The sequence below is a fragment of the Littorina saxatilis genome, linkage group LG13 (assembly GCF_037325665.1).
Source record: "Littorina saxatilis isolate snail1 linkage group LG13, US_GU_Lsax_2.0, whole genome shotgun sequence".
Taxonomy (NCBI): Eukaryota; Metazoa; Mollusca; class Gastropoda; order Littorinimorpha; family Littorinidae; genus Littorina; species Littorina saxatilis.
Genome location: NC_090257.1, coordinates 2,240,430 through 2,264,282, shown reverse-complemented (window position 1 = coordinate 2,264,282; position 23,853 = coordinate 2,240,430). Strand labels below are relative to the sequence as shown.

The 23,853-nt window shown below is 42.4% G+C and overlaps 1 protein-coding gene across 1 annotated transcript; it reads right to left on the bottom strand.

Annotated features, from left to right (window-relative positions):
• Positions 1–7,937: 7,937 nt before the first annotated feature.
• LOC138946250 (phospholipase A and acyltransferase 3-like) lies at positions 7,938–13,699 on the bottom strand. The gene is made up of 5 exons (XM_070317790.1): positions 13,486–13,699; positions 12,500–12,544; positions 12,085–12,154; positions 10,216–10,357; positions 7,938–8,843 (listed from the first exon to the last, which is right to left on the bottom strand). Exons 2-5 carry the CDS (start codon positions 12,500–12,502, stop codon positions 8,585–8,587), a joined length of 474 nt encoding a protein of 157 aa, XP_070173891.1. The 5' UTR covers positions 12,503–12,544; positions 13,486–13,699; the 3' UTR covers positions 7,938–8,584.
• Positions 13,700–23,853: the final 10,154 nt, after the last annotated feature.

Below are 23,853 nucleotides of genomic sequence, written 5' to 3'. Positions count from 1 at the left end.
AAACTTTTGTCACTTTTTAACATGGAATTTCATCTTTGAGCGTTTCAAGCGGACTTTAATAAAATAGTTATTTGCGAATTAAGCAGCGGAAGACACTCACCGGTTCAACATGTGTATGGTCATTAAACCTCAAAACATTTCAGTAAGTGGTTTAGACAAACACCTCGGACATGTGAGGGTGACTGGTTTGTAGCTGAAGAGTTTTTTTCTAAAGTGTGTTCTAAATACAAATGACGTACTGGTAATGATGTAATGAGTTGTTCTAATCTTGTTCTTGGAACTCTTGCTGTTCCAAGCTTGTTCTTAGCAAGTCTTGGTGACGAGAACAAAGACTATCAATGAAATCTTTAGAAATAACCTCTGACAACGACGACGATGACGACGACGACGACGATAACAACAACAACAACAAATGACATCGACGACGACAACAACAACAACAAAAACAACAACACGAGAACAACAACAATCACGACAACGAACATGACAACAACAACACCAACAACTACGACGACAACTACAACGACTGGGTTATGATGACATCACCAATGATTTAAAGGCCGTTAAAAAATCGTTAAATCCTATTTCTTCACTGATTCTTATGAAATTTTAAAGGTAGGTTTGTTGTCCCCAACTTATTTTCACTCCATACTTTTCCAGAAGAAAAACATAATTTTGGCAGTTAAAAACCGTTAAATTTCAATTCTTCACCGATATTTATGAAATTTTGTGGGTAGGTTCGTTGTCCCCAACTGATTTTCACTCTATACTTTTCCAGAAGAAAGACATAATTTTGGCAGTTAAAAAACGTTAAATTTCAATTCTTCACCTATCTTTATGAAATTTAGTGGGTGGGTCCGTTGTCCCAAACTGAATTTTAAGACATACTTTTCCAGACAAAAAACCTTATTTTTGGCAGTTAAAAACCGTTAAATCTCAATTCTACACCGATATTTATGACATTTTGTGGGTAGGTTTGTTGTCAGATTTGACATGATGGCAGAATTGAAAGTGTGAGATATCCTGATGTTTCACAATTTATGCTGCATAATTCAGCCCCATAGGCGCTTGAATTTTAGGTGGAGTTGGGTTTTTTTCAGCCCAAACCAGTAACCCCCACATGGTTTTCATGTCCCTTTCTGAGAGACTTCAAGAAGTTTCAATTTGACGTCATGATTAGCCTGCCGCATTAGCAAGTATAAAAACACGTCATCGATGACACATTTTAAGAGAGAGAGAGAGAGAGAGAGAGAGAGAGAGAGAGAGAGAGAGAGAGAGAGAGAGAGAGAGAGAGAATCATGTACACACAGATGGACGACTTCGCTTGGGGTATGTACTGCCCGGCAGTACACATCTACTTTATTTATATTTATTCTACATACGTGTGAGATACCACTCATGACATAACAATATCGTTCACCACAGTTCATGTATAAAACTAGTCTGCCAGGGACCTGTTTTTTCCCACTGCAAATGATGCCCGAGTCACCAAGACAAACGTCATTATGGAAACACTGTTGCTTTTGATGTTTCCCTAAAAATAATATTTAGAACAAACACGTCAGGCAATACTTTCCAGAGTGACGTTACTTTGCTTTGACGTCAAAGATTGCACGAGGCATTCCAAGAGATCGAGGTTCCATTGGAAGCGTCTTCAATTTGTAGGCGTCGACTCAGGGATGTTTGGAGCTAAAGGCATGTAAGTACAGTATATTTATAGCTATTCTGATGAACACGTGGGGGAATTCGGGGGCTGTGATTGGATGGTCTCTTCCGATCATCAAAGCATAATGCGGCGGAAGTCGGCCATTTTACTCAATATCCAAAAGCATATTGTCGATAACAAAGACGCATGGTTCCGGTTTCTTCCACGTGTATAAAGTACACGCATACCTCGCCAAGTTTGTTTCTGTGACTAGTCGACAGACGATGCCATTTGCTTTGTGTGTGTTTTTGTTGTTGCTTACTGTACATGACATACATTACGTGTAAAATCCAGTTCTTTAACAGGCAACAAACCTTGCAAATTTCCAGAAGCTGCAATCTGAAGCGACCTATCTCTGATTCTAGCAGACGATCTCTCCAATGTTTAACACAAAATCAGCAAACTCTCCTGTCACATAGAACGTCCATTGTATAGTGCAATGTTGAAATGAAGTTACCGGTCTGAAACATTTAGTCGTTTTTTCTGAGACAATCCTTGTTCTCTTATCATCTACAGATTTACCGCAGTCTTCACCACGCGAATTCCCAACAGAAGTCAGACTTTCGAACATACAATATACGTAGGCAAGCATGATACGTCATGACGTCATATGATTCCTAGCATATTGACGTAATGCTAAACATCCGGTTATCTTGAGTTTTCTCCGTAATACATGTCCGTGGGTTTTTCAATGTTCGGTTATTTCCGTGGCTTCATGCGGAAAGGGAACCGTCGTCTGCAATTAGCGACATGGACCATTCTGGTACTTGTTGCTGACAAAAACATGATTTTAACACAGAATTTAATGTCAGAATAGCTATATAAACGCTATTGTGTTTTCATCGTAGCAATAGGGTCCGATATTTAGACTCGACCAAGTATAATGCGACTCGTCTTCGACTCGTCGGCATTATACTTGTCTCGTCTAAATATCGGGCCCTATTGCTACGCTGAAAACACAATAGCTGGTAATGTGGGATAAAAAACGCTGGCGCTGGACCCGAGTACTCTTCAGACTGGCTCGCTCCCCCAGTATGAAAGTTTTTGTCTTGTGCACGTTTAAGACCAAGTGATTGCTCTGTGTGAATTACAGGCATTCCCTTTGCTATATAAATACATTGCATGCGAGCCGAGGATGTGCGTGGTGACTGGCCTTTCTCTTTTATTTGATCACAGTGAAAAATATACTGCCGACCCTCTTCATAACTTAACAATATAAATGTTTGGAATGCCTGTGGTGTGAATGTTGGTTTCTGAAATTAAACTTGAGAAAGACAGAATTGAGTTTTTGGGGACGAAATAACAGGCACAAAACAGGACTGAAAAACACAATTGCCCTTTTACACATACCCTACTCACGCATGCGCGCAGAAAATAGATTCAATGCGTTTCGTGTCTTTTCTGGTTGAATGCATTCAACAAAGTATCAACCGACGTTTCTGAATCTTTCAATGAAAAAAGAAAAACTTATTTTGAACCAAACAGCAAATATCAACGCCGAAAGCTAAACACACAAACACACACGCGCACTAACACAGATTGAATGCAAAGCGCTTGATTCCAAAGTGCTCGTGCATGTCAAGGTCACAGCCTCTCTTTACGTTCCAAGAGGTAAGAAGCCGGCTGGCTTCCCTTTCACCCCTGTGCGCCACAGGCGTTTGACTTTAGATCGTAATGGCTTGAAACATCGAGCCCTTTTGATCTAAACTCAAATGCCTACAGTGCTAACTTCGCTCGTTCATAAAATTAGGTCGCGCAGCACGCGAACTGGCACACGCAGCGTATGTGTGCTCAGGCCGGCCCAGTGTGACTCTCGGGGTTAGCTGTGTAGTGTAATAATAGACCAAATCCCCACCCGCTGGCTGGCTGGCTGTTCTATCAGGCTGCCTGGCTGGCTGTTGCTCCGTGTGAATTCCTCCCACCGCCAAGTCGTTTTTGTGGTTTATTTCGCATTTAGGTCCCAGGTAACATGAAGTTTTAATACGATCAATCGGACCTATTATCAAGTTAGTGTATCAACTTTTGAACGAACTGCGCCCAGTAGTTTCCCAGCAATAAGCTGTTAAGTCGAGACAGACACACAGACACACAATTAAAGTCTGTTGAGCCCAAGTACTAGCGTACTCGGGGATAAACAGAATACTACATGGCTTGCTGTGTCGTACCAGATCTACACTCGTTGCTTTTTCAAATATTGAAAAGCTCGCTTTCGGTCGCAGTTCACATTTAAAACAAGAGGCGAAGCCTTCAAGGCTCACGTAAGAAATCGACAAACAGTAACACAAACTCAATCACTCCGTCACACATACACACACACACACACACACACACACACACACACACACACACACACACACACACACACACACACACACACACACACACACACACACACACACACACACACACACACACACACACACACACACACACACACACACACACACACACACAGTAAGCATAGGTGAAACTATGCAAGAAAGCGAGACCCTGGATCTGCCAAGAAGTCTCGGCCCGCTCACAATAACAATGACCGAGACTTTCAGTAATTCCTTTGCGTGACGTCTAACCCTCTTACGTCATAATGTGACGTCTTCAAATAGTTTCTATCACACACGTCGAACACTTTTGACCGAGACTGACGTAATCCATAGACTCGGAAATGTTAAAGTTTCTACCACAGACATACACACATACATACATACGCACGCACGCACGCACGCACGCACGCACAGACAGACAAAGTTTATCATCGCATAGGCTACACTTACGTGAGCCAAAAACCAACGAGTGTAAATCTGGTACGACACAACAAGCCATGTAGTATTCTCTCTTTCTCTATTTGTTTTCTCAGAAGATGAAGAATACAATGCAATGTTTTTAATCTGTTTGTGAAAATAGGATTTTATGACAATTTAAATGAGCAACAAATTAAACAATGTGTAAGCTTTCGAGCTGAAACTCAGTCTCATTGTAATGACGGGAGTCAAAGATTGCTTTAACAAAATTTCAATAAATGTGATTGAAAAATGCGGTGCCGCCTCAACATTCACTAAAACTCGGATATGACGTCATAAAAGGTATTTATCCAAAAACCGGAGATTAAATTTCGAGGTTATCATTAGTTTTGGGATCAGTTTGTAAAGTTTTATGAAGATCGGTCCAGTAGTTTCCTCGGAATCGCTCCACACACACACACACACACACACACACACACACACACACACACACACACACACACACACACGTCACACACACACACACATATAAACACACACACATACACATAGAATGAGAGCAAAAGTCTCGGAACGCTTGACTGATTCACTTCATTCAAACAAACAAGAACAACATATTAGAAACAAAAAAAAAGCTGATTAATTCTGCATCACCAGTGCGCAGACAGCCTCAATGGTTTCTTTAGTTGTGACGATCAGTGGCTTTCAATACCGTTTGTCATCTTGGACAGTTTTCCTTCCAAGCCTGAATTCAGACCACTAGCTGTGGTCTATGAAGGTGGATCCGTGCCAAACGTTTCTGTCTAGTCATAATTTGCAAATATTAAAACACTGCTCTTCATACGTTTTTTTTTCCAGTGGTGGGTAAACGGTGGGGTAGATCACTTTAAGAAAGCAAGGCACACAAACTATCCGGTGAAAATAAGTATGATATTGCATGAAGTTCTGATAAGAACCTTCCTTCATTCATGCCAAGTTTTGAATGTCGAAGTCAATTCCTTCCTTGTCGGGCCCACTACTTCTCAATTGGACCTCGTAGCGTGTACAAACATACACGCACAGGCACACACACGTACGTACACAGACAGACAGAGGGGTCCTGATTTGGCCTATATGGTCCGCTGGACCCCAAAAGCAACAACAAACAGAAAGACAGAAAGACACGCACGCAAGCACACACATAAAACCACACACATACACACAAACACACACACACACACACACACCACACACACACACTGACACACACACACACATATACACACACTAATTGTAGTCACATTGAGCCGATCGTATTTCAGATGTATGTTTCAACGCAGGTATTAGAATGCAGCTGAACGAGTGACACAACATCTTATTGCGGTCAGACGGACGGTGCTGAAGGGGTTTTGGGGTGGGGGTGGAGGTGGTGAGGGAGGGAGTCGGGTTGGTTTCAGGTGGAGGATAGTAAACAACCTATCTATATAACCATGACTAATATCTATAATCAAATTAGCTGTCTGTAAAAATAGACCTTGGCGTGTTTGGCAGCATTCCCCTTGAAAAAAACAGAGCAACCATTTTGGTCGACAAATCGGGTAATCCCGATTGACGAGAACATGCACGGCGTACAAACAGAGGCAGGCGCATGCTGCAGAATTTGTTATGCTTTCGCATATAGGATTACACATAGGAAAGAGGGGTAAAGGAGTGCAGGGAAGGATGGTGAGGGGTTAGTAATTATGTATCACGCCTTTGTAGAATTTTAATGCACGCATACCGACATCCAAGCAGACTAAAAAAAACTTAATTGGAGACAGGAACACACACACAGACACAGACACACACACACACACACACACACACACACACACACACACACACACACACACACACACACACACACACGCATGTGCACCTGCAAACAGAGACCGTACCAAAACACTGAAGAATAGTGTTTGTTTATGCTGTTTATTTCAAGACATTTTATTAATCTTTATTCTGTTACCAATTCTCAGATGGTCATTTTCAAAGAGTAAACACAAATATTATGGAAATGATATCGGAAGAAGCCGGAGATTGAAAATGCTGATAATTATTAAACAGATTGCAAATATTCAAGGCACAAAATGTTTTAAAATAGATCAAGATTCTTTCCTTTGACAAACGCTCTCGTGTAGAATGTGCTCTCTTTAGGGTCAAAACTACAAATTTAATTTGAATACTTCGTTTGAGATACAAAGCTATTTGTACATTGAAGTACACATAAATGAAATTGTTCATTAAAAAAGCAACTCTAACGAAATCTTTCAAGCGCTTTAATTCAAAGCAATTCTATGCAGTTTTATTTCCAATACCAGTTGTTATTCCAGTCTCCCATCCGTCCTTCCAAAATTACCATGGCCTACTTGGAAAACTAGTTTGGCGATGGCAAACTTACTGATATGATACATACAGGCACAGGCACACAAACGTACACATTGTGCACCATCTGCATCATGTCCAAGATCATCAACGTAGCTGAAGAACGTGGAACGTGCAAACGACAAATATTTGTCCATGACTTGTTTGCTTATTGCTCAACCCGAAGCGAAACCAGTTTACCAAGTGTTTTTTTTTAATTTTTAATTTTATGTTTCCAGGTTTTTGCATTGAATAACAAAATCCTTCCTCTCGAGCGTATATTAAAAAATAAAAAATAAACAGTCTGTTTGCTCTTTCTGCACAGTTGGAATCCTTTGATCAATCAATTTCGAAAGTGACACAGTCATGTGTCAATCTACAACATTGATACAACAAAAATATCCCACTCTACTACTCTACACACACGAACTGGCCAGGCTGTTAAGTTTAGTATGTTTCCAAGTGGGAGGTTGCCAATTTTACGTGTTAAAGCCTGGACAGATCTGGTGGTGCACATTGTTGATTTTGGTATGCGAACAATTAGAAGGGTATCAGCCTAACAAGAAGGAAATATGAGTCGAAATGAGTCGTATGTCGCCTCGCGCGGTTCTGCGCTAGGCTTAATATAAGTCCGGGGAGTGTCTGGTAGCAGTGTGAGGGTCACCTTAGTCACAGGCTTATAACCGCTCTTTTCTGAAACGGTTTTCACCACTGGATAGAGCATACAAAACTCTTTAGGAAAATGTAAAAATATGAAAATCATGCAAAGGTGACATGTGACTCATTCCGTGGTGGAGGGTCACATATATTGACTGAGTCAGAACTGTTGCAGCGACTAATACAAAACAAGTTCAGCTTTTGCAGTTAAACGTATCGACAATGGGTTCATCATAACTTGAATTCTTATGTGATGACTCGTGTCTTCAACAAACAAGAATGGTAGGCAGTTGGAACGTTTAATTAATGGCAAAATAAAACGTTAGATTTACAGTACGTCGACCCAGTGGTCTTTTAAGTAGAGAGAAAGACGAACACTTGTTAGGCCTAAAAAAAAAAATAGGTGTGGTTACGGTAACCTGACCTACCCTATTTTTAGGGGCCGACCCTATAACTTTTTATTACATTTGTCAAAAAAAAACAAAAAAAAAACCAAGAAAACGAGTGCAGAAAACGCAATGAAAGCGAAAGCGCCCGAGTCGCACACTTATTTCCCTGTCAAGTAGGTTTAATTTGTACACATTAGAAAAAAAAGTTAAAAAAAAAAAGTGATTGCCTACCTTCCTACCCTATTTTTTGTGGCTATGTTACCTTAACCACACCTTTTTATTTTTTTGGCCTTAATTACAAAATGTTGGAACGTTAGCAGTCTATCTGTTTTGGATGTATAAACAGTTATTGTTCTAGGTGTGTATTCTGAAGAAGTAACAATAAGTTTACGGGGTTCTCTCTCAATCAGGATGGTTTCTGCTTATCGGGTCACATCAACATCCAAAATGAAATGTAAGAAATCAAGTGTCGGGACACCACGTATTAGTATATAACACGTGTTAAGAATGATAAGTTATAAGATCGCCGGTAGGCTATATTTGTGTTGGTGTCATACTAGTTTAAAGCCGTCTCCAAGGCACACAGCCTTGATATAGTAGGAGGCCACAGCGCTAACTTTTGCGGTGCCAGCGACTTTGGATGTAGTCCAGACAAACACGCACAAAAACCAGAGCTACATCTGTCGCGCCCGCATACCAGCCGATGTTGGCCTTTAAGGAATGGCGATTTCAGCCCCACGCTCTGGCATCTGATCCATGACGAACTCGGGGCAGTCGTCGACTATACCCATGCCAAAATTGTTGGTGTAGTGGGTGACCTGCTCGCTGATGCCCTCCCCTTGTGTCACGCCAATGCCATCCCCGTAGCGACACCAGGTGGCGAAATGCTCGCAGTTCTTGGAGAGAAGGTTGTAGCCTTTCTGTCCGAGCCTTTTCCGTGCTCGTTCTACGATCTCGTCCGGTGGCAGAGGCCTTGAAACAAAACAACAATCAAAATGAAAACAATCGAGTTTCTCCGAAGCTGAAGATGACTGCACTTATCATCCTCATCATCATCCTCATCATCATCATCCTTCTGCGTGTATTCATGGCGATGGTGTGCGTGGTACTGTGATCCGTTAAAGTGCGCTGTCTCGCTCAGTACCGCCGACTTCAGCACTAGAGGTTTCTGTCGGGGTTACCCCACCCTTAGCTCCTGGTCAGGGACCTTACCTGGGAGCACAGGTAGCAGGGGTTTTAACGCGCCTCTTATCCGCGTGATGAACCTGTATGAGCACATAGGGTATTTACTAGTCAACAGTGCCACCTGTTAACCACCCCGCTCTGATAGGAACACCGCCAGTTGGTCCAGGACAGCTTATTCGTCCGGGCAAGCCCGACTTATATCGCTGCAATCCCTTATATCTAAGGGACACCCCCTATCCGCCACCTGGGGACCCGCCGGGTTGGGGATGGTCGCCCCGCCACCTAATTGGAGATAGCCTGACCCCGGGCTTTACTGCACCAACTACAAGGCAGAGGTATACGCTCTCATTCAGGCAGCACACACCATTGCAACAAGAGCAGACCACAACACAAATGTCGTCTTCCTAACAGACGCCCTCTCTGTGCTGCAAGCCTATAACAGTGACAGTCAACCCTCATTGAAGAAGGCCCTCAACAACATCAAGAGCCTACGGACAGTGCTTCAGTGGATCCCCTCACACTGCGGCATAGAGGGAAATGAGAAAGCCGATGACCTGGCAAAATCCGGTGCAGAAAAAGAACAAGAAGACAACGCCGTGAGCCTTGCCGAGCTAAATACCATCACTAAAGCCCTGTTCCGAACCCCGGCTCAAAAAGACAGCCTTCACCTGCTCTCAAGACCAGAGCAGGTCACCATCTTTAGGCTGCGAACAGGGCACAACAGGCTGAACAAACACCTCCACTCAAAGCTGAAAGTTGTGCCATCCCCGATGTGTCCCTGTGGAGAAGCAGAGCAGGACACCCACCACATCCTACAAGACTGCGGGAACTTCCAGTTGTTGAGAAGGAAGATGTGGCCGGAGCCGACCCCCATCCAGGATAAGCTGTACGGCACGGCGGCGTCCCTGCAGATGACCACTACATTTCTAAATTGGACTGGTCTCCACGTGTAGCGGCAACAAGAAGAAGAAGAAGATCATCATCCTTCTCCTCCTCCTCATTGTCATCATCATCATCAGCAGCAGCAGCAGCAGCAGCAGCAGCAGCATCGTCGTCGTCACAGTAGCACGTTAAAGACCTCTAGCCACTTTTCCAACACCCAATAAACACCCCTCGTTTCATGGTGGCTGGGGGGGGGGGGGGAGGGGGGACTAAATACCTGTGTTTCTTATCCAGGTAGTTGGCAAGTTCTGCTTTCCTCTTTGGTCCAGCCACATCTCTCAGGCTGTCTACTCTGATCTCCGCTTTGGCGTCGTCCTGCTTCTGGGGATCCCCTGCCCTGTGAATAACTCTGCCGTCTCCTAAAATTAAAACAAGTCGCGTAAGGCGAAAATACAATATTTAGTCAAGTAGCTGCCATTTTTCAGCAAGACCGTATACTCGTAGCATCGTCAGTCCACCGCTCATGGCAAAGGCAGTGAAATTGACAAGAAGAGCGGGGTAGTAGTTGCGCTAAGAAGGATAGCACGCTTTTCTGTACCTCTCTTTGTTTTAACTTTCTGAGCGTGTTTTTAATCCAAACATATCATATCTATATGTTTTTGGAATCAGGAACCGACAAGGAATAAGATGAAAGTGTTTTTAAATTGATTTGGACAATTTAATTTTGATAATAATTTTTATATATTTAATTTTCAGAGCTTGTTTTTAATCCGAATATGACATATTTATATGTTTTTTGGAATCAGCAAATAATGGAGAATAAGATAAACGTAAATTTGAATCGTTTTATAAATTTTTATTTTTTTTTACAATTTTCCGATTTTTAATGACCAAAGTCATTAATTAATTTTTAAGCCACCAAGCTGAAATGCAATACCGAACCCCGGGCTTCGTCGAAGATTACTTGACCAAAATTTGAACCAATTTGGTTGAAAAATGAGGGCGTGACAGTGCCGCCTCAACTTTCACGAAAAGCCGGATATGACGTCATCAAAGACATTTATCAAAAAAATGAAAAAAACGTTCGGGGATTTCATACCCAGAAACTCTCATGTCAAATTTCATAAAGATCGGTCCAGTAGTTTAGTCTGAATCGCTCTACACACACACACACACACACACGCACGCACACACGCACACACGCACGCACATACACCACGACCCTCGTTTCGATTCCCCCTCGATGTTAAAATATTTAGTCAAAACTTGACTAAATATAAAAAGAGGTGTTTTATAGTTCAAAGGTAACTCGTGGCCATTGACAACGAGTGCGAAGAAGCCGCTCATCGAACAGTTACATTTCTGTTTTTGTGTACAGATAGGTTCATGGAAATGAATAACCTTTCTTTGAGCCATGTGACGTCAAAGGCCGATTAAAATTCATATTTAGGTGGCTGGCCGAGACAAAACAAGTCCCGTAACGCGATAAAAGCACATTTAGTCAATCATCTGCCGGACTGAAACTAAAAGATCAACACTAAAACATTTTTTTTAAATAACACAGCCACCACCGATGTTAACGTAAAGTAAATGTCCTCCCCCACTCCTGGCCAGCAAATGTACCCCTGCCTCATTTTGGGAGCCAGTCCCTGTCGTGCACTTGGTCAAGCCTCCATGGACTTATATGGCTCTGGGTCACATAGCAAGTGTATAGCATTTAAGAAAGAAAACAAGAATGGGTAGGGATATCTTAACTTCAGACGAATAAAATCAGTACTTTAAAGCTTCGAAAACGAAGTGAATTGTTTCTGCTTTGTTTGTCGTCAGGTACCCACAGTAGTTGCCGAGTGGCAGTTGTCCAACAATTTCCTGCGGACGACTGCTGGCTAATAAGACAATTGCCGTTTGAACAGTTGCCTGTCGGGTAATTGCCGGTCAGATACACAATACAGTGGGACGTCCTTTTATGACTCCCCCCCCCCCCCCCCCCGCCTATCTGGGACTGCCCCCATTTTGAGACATTGATTTTTTTTCTTCTGTTCTTCATCTCTGTAAATTTTGCTCAATTTTAAGAAGTGATTTTCTCCGGCCTGTTGATGTCTCTCATGTGCACATAACTGAAAACAAATATTCACTTGGATCTTACCGATATAAACTGCAAAATGATCGTAAATTTCCCGACGAAACCGGATGATGTCACCCTTGTTTGGTTGCGCCTGTAACAGACAGACAGACACACATACACACACACACACACACACATACACACACACACACACACACACACACATTCACACACAGACGCACGCACACACACATACGCACGCACGCACTTACACACACACACACACACACACACACACACACTATTAAGAAAACAGTTTCCTAGCATGTTAACTCTCTCTTTCTCTCTCTCTCTCTCTCTCTCAATCTCTCTCTCTCTCTCTCTCTCTCTCTCTCTCTCTCTCTCTCTCTCTCTCTCTCTCTCTCTCTCTCTCTCTCTTGCAAGTTAATGCACGGGCATCCGTTCGTACGTATATGCGTTTACACATCATACAAACCATAATCAACGCCAGTTTTAATCCCTGCCTAGCTTGAGTTGACGACTGCAAATAAAGAAGAAAAAAAAGTACAATTTTTTTGTCAACAACTTGCATTGCATTTTCTGAGAAACTAGTGTCTACATAAATAAATAGTTAGCTAGCTACTTTATTTCAATGTCTGCAACTAGGCACACACTTCTTAAAAACACAAAACGGATTTTTCTTTTTGAGAAAAGCAAGGTTATTTATAGGTTCCAGTCAAGTATCAAAAAGTCAACAAGCTGTATTTTGTATATTGTCGTTGACCACGCTTATCGACAGGCTGTATGAGTTCGGAGACAAAGGGGGGTGGGTTTTTTTGACAGTCGAAAAGTGTTACCTAACAGGGTTTTGGGCGAATTTGTTTCCTGAAAAATGTGGACATGGCCCCAATGTGTGTGCTCGTTCATGTGTGTGTGTGTGTGTGTGTGTGTGTGTGTGTGTGTGTGTGTGTGCTTGTCTGTCTGTCTGTCTGACTGTCCGTTACAGGGACAGAAAAAGAAGAGTGATATCATCCGGTTTTGTCAGTATAGGGATATTAACTGGCTGAATTCACATGCAAAGATTTATATAAACCATCCATCAAGTACATTTTCTTACAATTGTTCATTTCAAATTTGTTGCGGGAGGGGAGGGGGGGGCAATTGTTCTATACACTGACAGACAGACATACACCCTCCTCTCTCTTCCTCTCTTCTCCCCCCCCCCCCCCCCCCTCCCCCATCTATTTTTCTGTGTCTGTCTGTCTGTCTGTCTCTGTGTCTCTCTCTGTGTGTCTCTCTCTGTGTGTCTCTCTGTGTGTCTCTCTCTATCTGTCTCTCTCTCTATCTGTCTCTCTCTCTCTCTCTGTCTGTCTCTATCTGTCTCTATCTGTCTCTCTCTCTTCTTATTTCTTCGGGAATCGGTCAAATATTGAGCGAATGTAAAAAGAACCAAATCAAAGTAACTCAGTAAGAAAAGCATACCTGTGACTGTGGAGCTAGTCCTCTGCAGAGTGTGTATCAGCCGTGCGCACATCGAATGACATCTGATCGATCGATATTCTCTTCTTGAACACCTATTGGCTTTGCCCTTTCATCTACCAAACAGTGCGTGTAAATCAAGTTAAGGGTAATATAAACAAGTTGTTGAAGAGAGTTTTTAGGAGTTTCTCTTGTCTGCGATATGAAGGATCATCATGAGGGATCATGCAAAATAACAGAAAGAGAGTTTCTTCTTCTTCTTCTTCTTCTTCTTCTTCTTCTTCTGCTTTCATGGTTTAATAAGCCCACGTTTTTAAGGCGTATGCCCTTTACATTTAGTCAAGTTTTGACTAAATGTTTTAACATAGAGGGGGAATCGAGACGAGGGTCGTGGTGTGTGTGTGTGTGTGTGTGTGTGTGTGTGTGTGTGTGTGTGTGTGTGTGTGTGTGTGTGTGTGTCTGTCTGTCTGTCTGTCTGTGCGTGTGTGTGTCTAGAGCGATTCAGACCAAACTACTGGACCGATCTTTATGAAATTTGACATGAGAGTTCCTGGGAATGATATCCCCGGACATTTTTTCTTTTTTTCGATAAATACTTTTGATGACGTCATATCCGGCTTTTTGTAAAAGTTGAGGCGGCACTGTCACACCCTCATTTTTCAATCAAATTGATTGAAATTTTGGCCAAGCAATCTTCGACGAAGGCCGGACTTCGGTATTGCATTTCAGCTTGGTGGAAAAAAATTAATTGATGACTTTGGTCATTAAAAATCTGAAAATTGTAATAATTGTTTTTAATATAAAACGATCCAAATTTGCATTCATCTTATTCTACATCATTTCTTGATTCCAAAAACATATAAACATGTTATATTTGGATTAAAAACAAGCTCTGAAAATTAAAAATATAAAATTTATGATTAAAATTAAATTTCCGAAATCGATTTAAAAACAATTTCATCTTATTCCTTGTCGGTTCCTGATTCCAAAAACATATAGATATGATATGTTTGGATTAAAAACACGCTCAGAAAGTTAAAACGAAGAGAGGTACAGAAAAGCGTGCTATGCAGCACAGCGAAACCACTACCGCGCTGAACAGGCTCGTCAGTTTCACTCCGTTATGCACAAGCGGCGGACTATGGTCATTGTGAAAAAATGCAGTGCGTTCAGTTTCATTCTGTGAGTTCCACAGCTTGACTAAATGTAGTAATTTCGCCTTACGCGACTTGGTTTTTTTTACCCTGCCATTTAGACAGCCATACGCCGCATTCGGGTGAACATGAAATAGTATTAAAACATTTGGTCAATCTGTCTGTCTGAAATTTTTCGATCGACACTGACAACCATGGATCATTACTGATAATTGTAAGGCTTGACTAGCCCAACGCGCAACGCTTTTGCTTTAATTTTAATCTAATTATTGTAGTAGTTTGATTAGCGAATTAATCAAGTAATTGGAAAGCCTCGAAGCTGAAATGCAATCTACAGTCTAGATTAAGACATAGAAAATTTGACCAAATTTGAATCAAATTGATTGAAACTAATAATAATACACATTATACACACACACACACACACACACACACACACACACACGCACGCACGCACACGTACACACGCACACACACACACACACACACACACACACACGTCTCTATTTCCTGTACGTCTACCGGAATACATTCAGTCAAAAATGGACTATATCATAAAAAGGGGTTCAACCCCCGTGCGTTTCCTATACATCAACCTGCATATTCTCGACAAACATTCTGGGTACATTTGTGGCAAAGGGACTATGAAACAGGAAGGCTTTGTCTGTTTGATACTGCACATTATCTTAGTGTCAAGCGTTCGTAAATGTTAGCCTGAACAATACCTTTGCAATGAGTAATACCGAACAGTGCTTGCATATTTGTATTTCTGAGGAATAGCTAGTGCTGAGTGACCCCGGATATAAAATGAACAACGCTGTATTTTTACACCCCCGGTATAGGGGTGTGTATAGGATTCGCTCCATGTGTTTGTTTGTTTGTTTGTGTTCGCATATAGATCTCAAGAATGAACGGACCGATCGTCACCAAACTTGGTGAACAGGTTCTATACATTCCTGAGACGGTCCTTACAAAAATTGGGACCAGTCAAACACACGGTTAGGGAGTTATTTGGTGTGTATAGGATTCGGTCGATGTGTTTGTTTGTTTGTTTGTGTTCGCATATAGATCTCAAGAATGAACGGACCGATCGTCACCAAACTTGGTGAACAGGTTCTATACATTCCTGAGACGGTCCTTACAAAAATTGGGACCAGTCAAACACACGGTTAGGGAGTTATTGGTGGATTAAGATTCTACAAGGACTTATAGAAGGACATATTAATGGTCAAAGGGAAATAACCTTCTCAGTTGGTGGCAGTGAGAATGGTAAGGACGGGGGTGTTTTTCCTACCTCGGAGGAATTTCTTGTTTTCTCTCAGTTTACCTTGACAACAAATCGTCAATTGCTTGAGTGTTGTTTTTGTGAGTGTGTATTAAACGACTCCCCCCCCATCCCAAAACTTAAGTGGCCTAGAACATGGACTGCACGTTAGTTATTTTAACAGGAAATCATGGAGACCTACATTTGGCTAGATGTCAGTAGCCTATACTTTTTGGGGACGTTTTGATCATTTTCCTATGGATCTCCCTGATTGAGATTTGGGGATGTCCTGTTATCATTTGTTCAACGGCGCTAATGTTTTCGAAGGTAACGGATGAAAGAAATAAACATGGGTGGGTATCTTCTTCTTCTTCTGCGTTCATGGGCTGAAACTCCCACTTACACTCGTATTTTCGCACGAGTGGATTTTTACGTGTATGACCGTTTTTACCCCGCCATTCAGGCAGCCATATTTTCCAGGCCGCTCCTCTACCCCGCTTGAAATCTCTATACCAGTTTGGCACAATTGCCCTGCATAGAGTGATCATTCCAAAACATGCCACCAAACTTTCATGCGAATCGAGTCAACTTTTAACCCTTTTTGTATTGCTGTTGTAAGTCATGGCTTGGAAAATTGTGATTCAAGTTTGAGCTCCATAACGCAGTCTCAAACGCTGCGCGGTCAGTATCTTTCTGAGTCAATTCTGTGAAAACGACATAGGCCCTAATTATAGCCTAACTCAGAAACTTCATTTTGTGTGTGTCAAGCCTCACGATATATATGAAGTGGTGTGTCTTATTATAAGACTTGAGGAGAGGTTGATGTAATTTTTCACACATTTCACGGAACCCTAGAGTTTCTCAGTTGAAGTAAAATTGCGTTGCCTTGAATTTGCATTGAAAATACTGCAGATGCGAGCACTATTCAGACGAAAGCCGACACCATACAGAGTTTTGCACGCATCTTGCTTTGAACCATTCTGATCATCATCGCTCCACGCTATCGCTTTAGTCCCTCTGACCGGAGGCTAAAGTCCTACGCGAATCTATCAAAACAAGAATACAGAGTTATCTCCCATTTGTTGTTTGCGAGCAGTGTTCGGGAGACGAAAATGATTGCAGATTGGCCGACTTGACAGTGATCTCCGTTCTGTTCTTTACAGTTATGATAAAGACATCGTTCTAAGGTCAAAACAAGTCGAAATTTTGGGATTGCTGCCGGAAGGAGACCGTAATATATGGTTGCATCACTGTCAAAAAATCGTCTGCTCCAGCGAGCGCCGAAACCAAACGGTTGATTATCACGTGACACTTTTGCCATATTTAGAGTTGTTTGCACAGTAAATACAGCCGCGAAAAATAGCTCGCTTGAAACTGTCTTACATATCAATTCCTCTGTAATTTAAAAATTACACAACACCATGAACAATCATTATCGACGATCGCGAGTCTGCTTACATCCATAACACATTACGAAAAACCGGCACGGTTGGCCTAGTGGTAAGGCGTCCGCCCCGTGATCGGGAGGTCGTGGGTTCGAACCCCGGCCGGGTCATACCTAAGACTTTAAAATTGGCAATCTAGTGGCTGCTCCGCCTGGCGTCTGGCATTATGGGGTTAGTGCTAGGACTGGTTGGTCCCGTGTCAGAATAATGTGACTGGGTGAGACATGAAGCCTGTGCTGCGACTTCTGTCTTGTGTGTGGCGCACGTTATATGTCAAAGCAGCACCGCCCTGATATGGCCCTTCGTGGTCGGCTGGGCGTTAAGCAAACAAACAAACAAACAAACAAACATTACGAAAAGATCTAAATATGTAAAAAATCGATTTCCTCGCCAGACAAGGAAAACCAAGGCATCCTGTCAGGAATAGAATGAGCCGAACTCATTTTGACCTGAGTTCAGGATGGCTTTGAACTTGTTGAAGAACTCAGGACAGAGACACCGCAACGCGCGACCTTCACACTGGTAAAGAGTAGTGAACACAGTAAATCCCACGAGCTACACGGAATGACAGAGACACAACACCGCGCAACCTTCACACTGGTAAAGAGTAGTGAACACAGTAAATCCCACGAGCTACACGGAATGACAGAGACACAACACCGCGCAACCTTCACACTAGTAAAGAGTAGAGTGAACACAGTAAATCCCACGTGCTACACGGAATGACAGAGACACAACACCGCGCGACCTTCACACTAGTAAAGAGTAGAGTGAACACAGTAAATCCCACGTGCTACACGGAATGACAGAGACACAACACCGCGCGACCTTCACACTAGTAAAGAGTAGAGTGAACACAGTAAATCCCACGTGCTACACGGAATGACAGAGACACAACACCGCGCGACCTTCACACTAGTAAAGAGTAGAGTGAACACAGTAAATCCCACGTGCTCCACGGAATGACAGAGACACAACACCGCGCGACCTTCACACTAGTAAAGAGTAGAGTGAACACAGTAAATCCCACGTGCTCCACGGAATGACAGAGACACAACACCGCGCGACCTTCACACTAGTAAAGAGTAGTGAACACAGTAAATCCCACGTGCTACACGGAATGACAGAGACACCGCAACGCGCGACCTTCACACTGGTAAAGAGTAGTGAACACAGTAAATCCCACGAGCTACACGGAATGACAGAGACACAACACCGCGCAACCTTCACACGAGTAGCGGGCACAGTAAATCCGCACGTGCTGCACGGAATGACAAAACTTGTGGCACACTGTTCGACACCCCAGAATCATCCAGCGAGTGTATTGAAGCAAGTGCATTATCAAACACATGTTTGGCTTGTTCGCTGACACCATGGAGTTTGGTGCATTAACTATATCGCATGGAAACGCACGCCGCAATGACAATGGCAAGGAAGATAGCCAGGACTGTGAACTTTCATCTCCTCGACATAGCCCATTGCCCTTGTTTCATGGAATTTAAAAGTCTTGCTCGTCGTGTGTTGGGCTGAATAAGGTAGGCAAGCATCGATTTTATCACGCTGTTTATAAAGTTTTGTTAAATATTGTAGTTTTTTTTTCGTGTTTTTTCTCTCACAAGTTTTTCTTGATGATTTCCAGTATTGGATGCATTTGCACTAAATGTCATTTGCCGCTATGTTTTAAGTCGGCCTACCTCCTACATTCTTTTGGTGGTGCGGAACATTTCATGAGGTATGCTGATCTCCAGTTTCTCACATGTTATTATTTAAAGTCTTGAGGCATTCTTTTTCAACAACAACTCAACAAAAAACAAACATAAAAGAGAGTTCAGAGACCACACACCTGAAAACGCACACACGAACAAACACACACACACACAAACAATAATAACAACAACGACAACATCAACACCAACAAGAACGACGAATACGACGACGACAACAACAACAACAAAACAGATGCAGCAGCAACAACACCAACAACATCAACAACAGTTAAACGTTAATTACAACAACAACAACAACAACAAATGCATACTGAAACTAAGCCAAGCTATGTTCCACTAACCAGAATAAAACTGCAAAGCAACGATACAACTTAACCTAGACACCTTGTTTAGCCAGTCTGAATGGCTGTGATTTAAAAATTTACTATTGTGCAAGTTTCTTTGTCTTACCTATTGTTGAAACAATTTTTTGTTTGTTTGTTTGCTTAAAATTCTCCGACTGGCGATCTCGACCTAACCAGTTCACTTCGTCCCGTGACCTTTCTGGGTCCAACTATACGGACTTTCCTGTAACCTCGCTGCTAGCTTCGTGAAAGTCCCGTCGAACTTCAGCTAAACTGATCCAGAGAAATAAGATATTTGGCGGCTTCTCAGATTATTCTTCCCCAGCATCTGGCCGCAATCCTCTTCTCATGGACAGGTTACTGAACATCTTGTTGGGTGAACTTTAGCGTGTTAAATTCATAGCTCAGAATTCAGAGGCATTTAAGTCTCCAAATTTGTAGAACCTGCACTTGTAATCATAACAAGTCATTTTAGATCCGTTTGAAGTTACGGAATGAACTCCGATGAACTGTACGAGTGCATTTTGTTTACATGGATCAAAGAAGGAATTATCCGTATGATCGGACAAGGGAGACAACTCTTTCGTGTAAATGACGTCCCATGGTTGACAACGTACGCCATTTTCGGTGCATTTTCGTCGATTGAACAACCAAATTAATTAATTATGCTTAAGTTTGAAACTCAATCCGTAAATTAATTTCACGACAAATGTTCTTTGGCTTGCTTACATGGACTTGTATGAAAAATAAGTAAAGAATGTCACTGGATTCTAAGCTATGAATTTAACACGCTAAAGTTCAAGATTACCTCTTGTTTTTACAATCTGTCCTCTACGAACTAGTTTTTGCAATGTTAATCGGTTCAGCTTACGCGATACACAAAATATCGATATTCGAATGCCTATTAAAGTTACCTGTTAAAGTGCTTTGACGATCGCGTCTCAGTTAACACAGGTAAGGCCTGGAACCTTTTCTTGCATTCTCTTCGGGCATTTTATCTTCCCGCGCGATTAACATCCAAGGTCCTCGATGGACAGTCGTCAATTGTGCTGCTAAACTACACGGTGTGTCAACTGATTCCGTTCATCCACCGGATGTTTCCGTTCATCCGCAGGATGTTTCCGTTCTTATTCCCCCCTCTGCTTCTTTACCTCTGTAAACTTGTAGAGCTAGTTATTTTTCGATAAACACCCAGCAACCAAACAAAGAACGACCCAGCAACAGCCTGAATCCTCGATAGCGCAATTGGCTGAGAAGCTGTTCTGCGTCGGTAATACTTTTGCGACTGAAAAGTCCCGAACTCTCTAATGCACGACATATACATCTCTGGAGAAAACAATACAAACTGTCCGCATTTAAACCAGCAACTCTAGGCTTCAACACATGAATCTCCATATCAAATCCATGGGTTTGGTTGTTTTCTGAATCTAGGTCTGCTGTGCACAAACGTCTATCACAAGCAAATTCCCAAGGCAAGTAACTCTCATACTTTGTCCAGCGACAAGAGTAGTTCCCCTTTGAAATTTCTTTTCACTCAGTTTCTTCGACAACAGACTGCAATCCGACGGTCAGTTTTCAACAATATTTCATTTAATAAACAGATCACACGCAACAAAATGCACGCATCTCATCAATTTAAACAACATAAAGCGGTTTCATACACTATTTTCCCCAGAAAACTGAACTTCATACAGTTTTTAACGTTGGAACACGGGTGCAAAAGTTCGTCTGCTAGTCCCATTTGACGAAAGAACATCATCCTAAGCGATACCAAAACATATACAGAACATGCAATATCTGCCTTTGCCGCCACAGCAGAATAACGGCATATCTGTGTATTTGATTTTAGTCCAAAATAGGAACACTGACAAGAAGTGTTAACAGAATGGAATGATTTGCACGGAACTATACAATCGCGCATTAATCGATCGCCTGCGCAGGTTGACTGGTTGAGTGAATAGGATTCGATCAAACTTTCGCAAAAAAACTCCTCTTTTCTTTGAATAACTGAAGAAAGGAGGAATAAAGAGGTTACACACCTCGTCAGTGATTATAAAAAATAATGGTCTCAGTTCGCGGTCATGAAAAAGCTCGGTAAAGCTCGCATTTTTCATGATCCGCTAACTTCGACCATTATTTTTAATAATCACTGAGACTCGGCATGTAACCTCTACATACAGCCTCATTTTCGTCATTTGCTTGGGGAAAAACGTTATGGTAAGTCGTGTGGGCAGCGCGCTTGTGTGATATTGAAAGAATAAGGTAGGGAAATGGTTGGGCTATGTGTACGATAAGTACCAAGGTGCTAGTAATCCTCATGATAACACACGCGGGCTGAACGTGGCAAAATTGCCTGATTTCTTGTTTTTCTCGCTCTGTTATCGAATCTGACCCCTGATTTGCACATGATCACCAAAACCATTGCCTGTTACGACATTTCGCTTGAACAGAAGTTTATAGAAACCCATGGCTTTTGTACAATCCCTTGTTTTTTGAAAACATGCACCTTTAGTTTTCAGCTTCCGTTCGCTGTAGGTTGATTTTAACCATCATTTGGACGAATCTTCGTTTGCGAGCCGCTAATATCCACCTTGCGTCAAATCATGCATCCGGCACCGAATATGCATACCACCGCTCATTGGTCTAAAACATATGTAAATATTGTGCAGCAAAGGGAAGCGTTTTAGACCAATGAGCGGTGGTATGCATATTCGGTGCTGGATGCATGATTTGACAGAATGTCAGCGAAGATGTTGTCGTCTCCCGGCAGACTCTTGATGGTGAACCGGAATTCCTGGAGTGACAGTGACCAGCGCATGATCCTCGCGTTCTTGTACGACGACGACGTAATGTACTGGAGTGGTCTGTGGTCTGTCTCCAGGTGAAATTCCTGCCCCCAAAGGTATCGCTGGAACTTGGTCAGTGTCCAGACGATGGCTAAGCACTCTCTCTCGATTGTACTGTAGCGTGTCTCTCGTGGGAGTAGTTTCCTGCTCCCAAACGCTGTTGGATGCTGTATCCCGTCATGCACCTGTAACAAGACTCCTCCGATGCCTGTGCCACTGGCATCCGTCCTCATTGCAACTAACGGTTTGCTGAGGTCCCGCAGCTTCAGGACTGGTCCTCTGGAGAGACATTTCCTGAGGGGGGTATGTGAACGGGGTGGGGGAGAAGATGACTGGGTGCGGTTTAGACTTGTTGGTTCCGTTGGTAGACATTATATGACGAGCTGTCTACACGAACGACTTTGTTGACCTCCTTGTGATATATGTGCGTTCATGCATGCGTCCGAGTATGTGTGTGTGTGTGTGTGTGTGTGTGTGTGTGTGTGTGTGCAGGGATGGAGGGAAGTGCGAGGGAGAGAGAGAAAGAGAGAGAGAGAGAGAGAGAGAGAGAGAGAGAGAGAGAGAGAGAGAGAGAGAGAGAGAGAGGAGAGACATACAGACAGACAGACAGCCAGCCAGACAGACAGACAAATAGACAGACAGACAGACACAGAGGCAGAGAAAGTTTACGGCAATGTAGAGCAATAGAAACATTAGACAGGAAATACAGTCCTACCTATGTAAATTGCAAAATGGCTGTAACCCTTGCGTTGGAAGCGAATTATGTCCCCTTTCTTTGGAGTCACCTGCCCAAACAAAATAAAATAAATGAGGGACAGAATTAATTTGAACTTGTTGGCCGTGTTGTTCAAACTGAACACAGAACGCCACTCCGAACAAGACTCAAAAAAAGTGTTGTATATTTCTCTTCTTCCCCTACCACAACCACTACCCCAACGCACAAACACACACGCACGTACACAAACATACACACACACACACACATACACACACACACACACACACACACAAACACACACACACACACACACACACACACACACACACACACATACACACACTAACTAACATTTTATATGAACCAATTATAAATAGAACGAATAAATTAAAGGCACAGTCAGCCTCCCGTAAACCATCACAGACACTGTCAGGCTTTTACACACAGTACAAACACCCTTTCATTTACAACATTTAGTCAAGTAGCTGTCGAACTCACAGAATGAAACTGAACGCAATGCAACGCAGCAAGACCGTATACTCGTAGCATCGTCAGTCCACCGCTCATGGCAAAGGCAGTGAAATTGACAAGAAGAGTGGGGTAGTAGTTGCGCTGAGAAGGATAGCACGCTTTTCTGTACCTCTCTTCGTTTTAACTTTCTGAGCGTGTTTTCAATCCAAACATATCATATCTATATATGTTTTTGGAATCAGGAACCGACAAGGAATAAGATGAAAGTGTTTTTAAATTGATTTCGAAAATTTAATTTTGATCATAATTTTTATATATTTAATTTTCAGAGCTTGTTGTTAATCCAAATATAACATATTTATATGTTTTTGGAATCAGAAAATGATGGAAAATAAGATGAAC

Excerpts from the sequence above, each read along its gene's own strand:
- LOC138946250 (XM_070317790.1), bottom strand. Across the intron at positions 10,358-12,084 it reads TCATTTTGCAGTTTATATCG|GAGACGGCAGAGTTATTCAC; the intron begins GTAAGATCCAAG and ends TTTTAATTTTAG. Across the intron at positions 8,844-10,215 it reads TACCTGGATAAGAAACACAG|GCCTCTGCCACCGGACGAGA; the intron begins GTATTTAGTCCC and ends TTTTGTTTCAAG.